The sequence below is a fragment of the Montipora capricornis genome, chromosome 2 (genome assembly GCF_036669925.1).
Source record: "Montipora capricornis isolate CH-2021 chromosome 2, ASM3666992v2, whole genome shotgun sequence".
Lineage (NCBI taxonomy): Eukaryota > Metazoa > Cnidaria > Anthozoa > Scleractinia > Acroporidae > Montipora > Montipora capricornis.
The window spans coordinates 9,664,757-9,672,256 of record NC_090884.1 but is presented as its reverse complement, the minus strand read 5'-3'; the positions used below and the strand labels follow the sequence as shown (position 1 = coordinate 9,672,256).

At 38.7% G+C, this 7,500-nt stretch overlaps 2 protein-coding genes and 1 long non-coding RNA gene across 3 annotated transcripts in view; 1 reads left to right on the top strand and 2 right to left on the bottom strand.

The window, feature by feature from the left end:
- LOC138038779 (uncharacterized) overlaps positions 1 to 4,111 on the top strand; it is a 10,107-nt gene extending 5,996 nt beyond the window's left edge. Inside the window, exon 4 of the long non-coding RNA XR_011130298.1 lies at positions 3,984 to 4,111. This is a non-coding gene — a long non-coding RNA (uncharacterized lncRNA). The remainder of the gene's footprint in view (positions 1 to 3,983) is intronic.
- LOC138038744 (DNA polymerase subunit gamma-1-like) overlaps positions 1 to 7,500 on the bottom strand; it is a 38,420-nt gene that overhangs the window by 14,194 nt on the left and 16,726 nt on the right. The window contains exons 13-17 of the mRNA XM_068884780.1: positions 7,144 to 7,250; positions 6,282 to 6,421; positions 4,665 to 4,793; positions 4,052 to 4,099; positions 2,391 to 2,505 (exon numbers count right to left, since the gene is read on the bottom strand). Coding sequence (XP_068740881.1) covers positions 2,391 to 2,505; positions 4,052 to 4,099; positions 4,665 to 4,793; positions 6,282 to 6,421; positions 7,144 to 7,250 — 539 coding nt within the window. The remainder of the gene's footprint in view (positions 1 to 2,390; positions 2,506 to 4,051; positions 4,100 to 4,664; positions 4,794 to 6,281; positions 6,422 to 7,143; positions 7,251 to 7,500) is intronic.
- Positions 85 to 1,580, bottom strand: LOC138038753 (uncharacterized). The gene has a single exon (XM_068884795.1). The coding sequence runs from the start codon at positions 1,343 to 1,345 to the stop codon at positions 167 to 169; it is 1,179 nt and encodes a 392-aa protein (XP_068740896.1). The 5' UTR covers positions 1,346 to 1,580; the 3' UTR covers positions 85 to 166.

Below are 7,500 nucleotides of genomic sequence, written 5' to 3'. Positions count from 1 at the left end.
TTGTTCCTCAAATCCAAAGGGACCAATCAATTTCATCAATTATTATTGAGGCTAGAAATTTAGTATGAGTTTTCTCAGCCTTTTCTTGTATTTGCCTTGGGGTAAAGTAAATGTTACAACCACAAGAACCCAATCTGATTTAGTTTGTTACAATAGCTGAATGACATCAATAATTTATGACCCTGATTATTAAAATACCAATCCAGTAATGAATACTTACCATGTCTCTTACTTTGTCAGTCAGCAACTCTTTAAAAGAATACTGAGCTCCAGGTGCCAAACCAGGCGTGGTAGAAATTTTAACCTGTTTATTTAGGTCAGATCGACACTGTTTTATTAAATATGATTTTACAGGGAAATCATCAACAGCCATTGAGAGCTCGTGGATAAATTCATCCCCAACTCCAAATTTATCCATTAAAAAGAGTATGGTCTCCACTGTGTTTTTCTCATCGGGATGTAGTTTTTCATAGTTTGACTTTGGGGATGCCACACTACCACCTACCTGCTGTGCACTGGGAAAACACTTTTTTGTAGCAAAGTCTATAGAAAAGCTGTTAGTACTGTTGGGGTCTTTAAGTTTCAAAAGCTGCAAATCCAGGCCAAATATTTCAACAAAATGCAGTGCCCTCTGTGCTCGAGTCTTTAACTGTTTTAATTTTCTGTTTTGAGCTTGTTTGGTTTTGAGGTCTGGAATTCCACCTCCTCTGTGAATTCCCAGGTTTTCATTCTCTAAAATGTCAATGTACTTATTTAACTGTTGATTCTCACTGGACAGTTCTCTTGTTCTTTCCTTTTCTTTGGCATAATCCTTTTCAATCTCTGACAGCATTTCCTCAACCAGTTTCTCCTTTTCTTTCTCCAGATTTTCATATTTTCTTCTCCAGTTACAGATTTCTTCTTCTGCTTTTTCAAGTTTTGACTGAATGGAAGGTAGGTCTGCTTCCCACTTCTCTACTGAGATCACCTCATTTTTCAAAACAGCCAGCCTACACAATTTTTGGTCATGCTCTTTTCTGTTTTTATGATTCCCTTTTCTGTTTAAAGTCTGATTTGTGATTGAAGCAGCAGAACAACGATTTGAAAGTCGGCCTTCAATTCGTTCACTCTCCCGATTGATCTTAAATGCACGGCCAGGAATAACTCCATTTAACATGTCAATATAAGCAATGCCTGGTGTTGCCATTTTCAATTTATGCCACTGTATTAGTGCAGCATTCTTAATTGCAAGCCAGAGCACAACCTCATTACCTCCTTCACGTTGTTTTGACACATATTTTAACTGACGTTCTGGTGGATCGCAAATATGAATGAGAGGATCACGGACTGGGTAGGGATCAGACATCTTTTCCTTAACTGATTCGCGCGAATTTTAAATTTAAAGGGAAAAAATTTAAAATTCCCTCCCTAAATAGTCTGTGTTACCGAGCCTCCAGCCTCGTAATCACAACCCATAGTTACCAGTCTTTTATTTGTCGTCTGCCGATATTATCAAAATGGCGATCGTGCTTTATTTTGCATAGCATTCAGTGCAAAGAAGAAGCAATCAAAATTAATTCTTCCGCGCGATTCAAGTAAGATTTCTGTTTGTGGATGCGTTCATAGTTGCTGAAAGTATGACAAGAAAGCCGAAATGTTTTCAAGGTGTTCGAAGTCCTCTTCTCTTGCATGTGAAATGACATCTTTGAACTTCAAAAATTTGATTGGGATGGATCGATACGAGGAAAGGATTCCAGATTACTGGAGTTGGGGAAACTTGCATTTACGAAGGTAGGTGCCATTTTGTGTGTTCTAAAGGGCATTGACTCGAAATAAAACAGTGCTTGTAACACCGAGAAAACCGCAACGAGTGTTTGATTTACAAAAACAAAGTAATTATGCATTAAAGTAAAGTAAAGTAAAGTAAAGCAACCATATTTAACGTCGATAACTCGTAACAGTAATTCAACTGACAAACCTGAGGTCGACGGTGCGCTCATTTTACTCCCCCCTCTCCATCAGTGCTCCGTTTTACGGGTATTTAAAGCTACTTAGCTACACGGAAAGGAAAGAAGTCGAAACAAGGATGCGAGATCCGGGAATAAGGACCTCTTGCACCAAGGCCGCGCACTAACCAACTGTGCCATCATTGCTCCATTGAAGGTACTTATAAGTAATTTTCGATCTGGCATTGGGATGGTTGTGTTGCGTCCGGCGTGCGGTTGCTAAAAACTGTTTTTATTTGAATCCCATATAGTCCTTTCTATTCTTCAGCAAGTTTAAATTACCGTTAAAATTTTAAGTCTAACGCTCTATTGCGCACGCGCGGTTCGGAATTTCTGGCTATGTGTCAGTTATCTTATTCATCATCCAATGTTAACTATAAGTTTTTTGGTGTGATTTTCTCTCACCTGGCTGCCCACAGCTGATGGTTCAAGTGATCTGCTTATTCTGCAGCCCAGCACTGGTGTCCTTGGTTCCTCAGACTGCGCAATGCTTTCCAGCTTGTTAAACATTTGAGACTCGCTACAAATAAAGACCAATTGGGAAGAGTTATCTAATACTCAGGAACGTAATACAGTGGAGCACCGCCTACGGCCACCTCGACAATACGGCCAGCTTGTTATTGCGGCCACTTTTTTGTTGGCCCGGCAAAATGGCCATACATTCTCTTATAGAAAACCATTGTTAATGTGGGCACCCATTAATACGGCCAAGGCCACAATTTTAAATCCCAAACAGTAGAAACCTCTATAACTTCACCCTGTTAATACGGCCACTCATGCTAAATTTAGAAAACCAAAATGCCTGTTACATGTCAATTTCATTGACTTTTGTAATTTACCATGGTAATCGAACTGCCGATTTACTTTACAAAGTACTGTCAGCAACACTCCTACCTATTTTCATTACAAACATGATCTTGACACTACTGTAACATCCAGTAAGGCAAATTGCGAAGGGATTAAGTCATCGTACTTTCATCAAAAGTACGATTGATAGTAAAGTCTTTCAGTTAGGTAATTCCGTTTTTAGAAGCATAGTAAGCTGGGCCTGTTCTTGTTTTGATTTTAGGCTCACAACGTACAGTATACTTAACAATTTTAAGTGTTTTACCTACTGAGCGAAGTTTCAAGTATTTTATACAATTACTGTACGTACATTCCTGGCACCAGTTGTTCGAAGAGTGGGTTTGGTTTTACGAGACATCTGGTTTGTCTCTTCTACTGGGCAAACCTGCCCAGAGGGAAGGAGCACGAACAGGACTCGAGGTCCTATGCAAGGTGCTCCACCCTACCCTATCCAGCCCAGAAAGACCAGACCACAACACCGGGAACTACATGCCCTAGCGCTATCCACTGGATAACTCAATTGGTTTTGCTAGTGTTTATCTGGTGGATAGCGTTGAATAACCAAGGCCTGTTGTTTATTAAAGAGAAAAGTTGTTCTGGAAGTGCAAATGCGATACATGTCATCACGGCCCTTTAGTCATGAATTTCATCCTACCCCAGTAATACGGCCAATTTGTTTAGGCCTGTTGATGACCCTATTAACGGGGTTCCACTGTAATAACATGACTGATAACAATATAATGACCATCATCAAACGAAGGATAAAGCCTCTTCTTGCAAAAAGGACTTTCTTGTCCTTCCTTTGAGTACTGGTACATCTTTTATTATTTCGCTCAGTTATATTGTCAGTTCTATTTTGATGTTATATCCAGAAAGTAAAATGGGGGAGGGGTGTTTTATGGAATGCAATCTAACAGAGCCCTTTCTGGCAATTTGTGGTGGTTGTATCATCTAACTGGTCACATTGTCATTTCAAGATGCCACAGCCTAAGCTTTCCTTGGCGTATGACTCCTCCAGTTCGCAGTTTGGTGGTTTGACTTCTTTGGGCTTTGCATAGTTTCCAGTGCCCTCACCTTTACTGGGCCGCATCTTAAGAAGGAAATAGTTTCTACTCAAAAATCAATAAATTATTCTGTTCTGCTCTTCTTCAGGTAAAATAAAAATGGATTTGGTCTGTTGCTTAAAACCACTTTAATCCATGATTAAGATGCCATAATACCTTCCTCCACACCATCTTCGTCCGCTGTCAATGCTATTTGCAGTGGAGCTACAATGTTCAAGATAACACAATCAGGACAATGGACCATTTTACAGTTGAAGCTAAGTTACGTGGCTAAGAACGGAAGCGAGGCTGCCGGTGACCCTGTTTTAATACAAACTATTGTGCTTTTCCAAAGTTAATGTAGACTAGTTAGAATTACAACAATGTTTACAATTTACAAATAAAAGCAGTGGGGGCTGTATCAATACAAGGTCCCCAGCAGCCTCACAGCCATTCATAGGCTAGGTCACTGACCAAACAACCGTAAAATGGCATGCTATTCTTAAGGCCTGAATGGTAACTTTTGCTGGACAAGTTTCTATTTCCTATCCTTCCTTTTTATTTTTTTTTTCGGTTTTTTTCATCTTCATTGGATTTCAATCTTTGCTGGCATACTATATTTTCAATTCATCAATAGTTTTGGCTAAAGTAGATACTCCAAAATTAAGTTGGATACAGTGTAACGCAACCAAAAATCTGAACTTTCTGTAAATTATAAAGTAGTCACTTATAAATACCAACCATAACTAGGTTAATCATTTAGATGTTGAGCCTTTTCCCAAGTTCTCACCGTCCTTTTCGAGAAGTTTTCCGCAGCAGCTGGTAATAAACTTTGCCAACAACACATCCATTTTCATCTATGTCTCCGGTGAAGCCAAATTTCTCTGCCATTGCTTTGCCATAATCAGTGAGAAGAAACCTGTAAAATTAAGTTTTGTTCTAACTCATCCATATCCTCATCTTTGCTTTGTGTTGACTGAGTCTTCTCAAAGTGAAAAATCCACAAGGTTAATTTATTTCAGCTCTTTTGATTCCTTCCCAATTGACAACGGACGTGCTAACCAAGAGATGGCCCCATGATAATGCTACTATGATTAAAAAAAATCACTTCCCTTTCTTCTTCAGATTTTGAAAGTGTGATTGCTTAACACCTGACTGGCAAAACAATTTGAGTTTTGATTTTTATCCAGAGGCTGTTTACTTTGAGGGTAAGATTTGGATTTCACAGTTCACCATTACTCATGTTCAAAACTGGCCGACTGGAGCTCAGAGGGTTGGATGTAGGGAAAAGTTATTTTACTTACTGGCTTAAAATTTGAGCTTGTAAATGCAGCATATTGTATATGCAAAACACAAGTTTAAAAATTCTGACAGCCTGCCGAAACTCTTGTGCTGCATATTGATTCAGACACGTACAAACACATTGCATCCTTAAACTAGTGAGTCTTAATTTGATGTCATTTTCTCCTTGATCCAGCTATCTCAAGATTTTAAAGTTAGTAATGGCAGACCCCATTAAATAGGAAAATTGCAGTTAAAATAAACAGTCCCTTAGTGTTAAGTTATTAACATAGTTTTGAAATCCAAAGAAAAAAATAAGAATTGGTTTTTTGGTCATAGTCGCACTTTAAGCATTTCTGTAAATGTTATCCACACTAAAACACCCAAACAGACAACTTCTCTTGTCATGATCCCTCAAAGAGAGTCAAACTGACGCATTGGTCATGAACCATGCTTCCCACCTCTGTAATAGTATGTAAACTAAGCTGATGTCAACCTGACTCAAGGAGTTTTCTCCAAGCACTCCGGTTTTCCTCCCTAATCAAAATCGACAGACAGATAATTACATCTGGCTGTGGTGCTGTGCTTGAACATCAGATATGGACTGTATAGCGGCTGCCAGAGGTGCCTTACGCATGCTTTTCGCCCACAGTCATGAGCCACTTATTGGTTCTGAAAAGCCCCTATGGGGAGTGGTCAATTTTGACTAAATTAAATACCAAAGAGGTTGTCCAACAACAGAGGGCAGTGGAGGGCTTCTTAACTGTCTTAGATGAAATAGTTGGCATGGAAAAAATCTTAAGGAGCTACAATCCTGAACAAAATTGTTGAGACACTTAGATTCTATTTCTCATAATAACATTATTAATTTCATTGAAATAAATCTTCTAGTTAGGAACCCCCCTTTCCCCCCTAAACAATGTCGTGCTTCTCCATAAACAACATTGCTTTGGGTGGGGAAGGTGGAGGGGGGATTTTTTAGTGCTTTTATTGTAGTTATTGCCTAAAAGGGAGAAACTTGAGTGAGATTGGTCTCGGCTACTTTTGTCTTGGATTGTAGGTAGACTAAACAGTGAGTCTGAAAGGCGACTGAAATAACATAAGACAAAAAGAGTCATATTTATACTTGGCCACCCCCTTGGTGTTGGCATATAGAGTTTCAGATTTCTCTCGAGCTTCATCCCCTGTTAGTCGGTGGTTGAATTGCAAAAGCAATTTCTCTGCAAATTTCTGCCCTGCTCCGTAAATACGGCCATAATTGAAAATCTGTGGAGATAAATGTTATAAATTATTTTCTTATCAATACACGCAAAAGCCTGCAACAGCTAATTCAAAAACCTTGAGCAACAAATAAAATTTCAAGTTGACAGAAAACAGTAGCTTTTGTTTAACTTAGTAAAACAGAATGTGGGTCTCTGGTCAACCTATATTTTGTCCAAACAGGGAGTGGGTTCTTGTTTGTATTTTATGTATTTGTTTCAAAAAGTGTGCAGCAGTGTTTTTAGACCCAATAAAACATGTGCTGCGAGTTTTTTGAACAGCTTCAAAAGCAGTCCACAAAAAAAAGGTGTCCCTCGGTAGTCCAAGCAAAGGTTAAAAATGTGAGGGGAAGATATTAGCATACAAGAAATACAAGCCAGGCCTCATCACTATTCTTTATATAAAAGATTCTAATGCGGAGTGTTTTATTGGGTTTAAAGCTCATGCATGCGACGTTTTGATAGGCTCATAGGCTCATGAAGTATTAATGAGTTCGTGAAATTTTTGCCAATTCTATTTATATTACATTTTAAATAAAAGACTATAATATGTTACTTGAAAAGCAGAGGGGCACTTGCAGGTTACCTAACATGTGTAAACTAGTGTTCTCTTGGAAGCAGAAATTCAAATTAAGCAAAATTATCACAAAAAAAAAGGCAGATGATGTTCTTTTTTTGCAAGGAAGATCCAACCAGTCAAGTACTTCTTTCACAGCTCATCTCACAGACCTTTGCATGATCTCGACTTATCCCAATAGTTACAGCAGTCTTGCTGTGCAGATCTGTCCCTTCGGATTTTTTGCCCTGTAGCGTCATCCACCCAAATGCAGTGCTGCCTGTAAAATCAAAACAATTACTGGTATCACCCACTGCTTTTTGCTCAACAGGAAAAGCTACTACTAACCAGCTGTTTCATTTTCTCACTTTCATTAAAGGGACTGTGTCAAATTCAGTGACTGGGAACTGGCAACCACATGAAGTGAAACAGAAAAATAATATTACTTACAACACTGAAGGAAGGTTTCAATAAAACAGCAAATTAAAAAAAATTAAAATGGATTTCAATTGGGGAGATTGAAAACTATT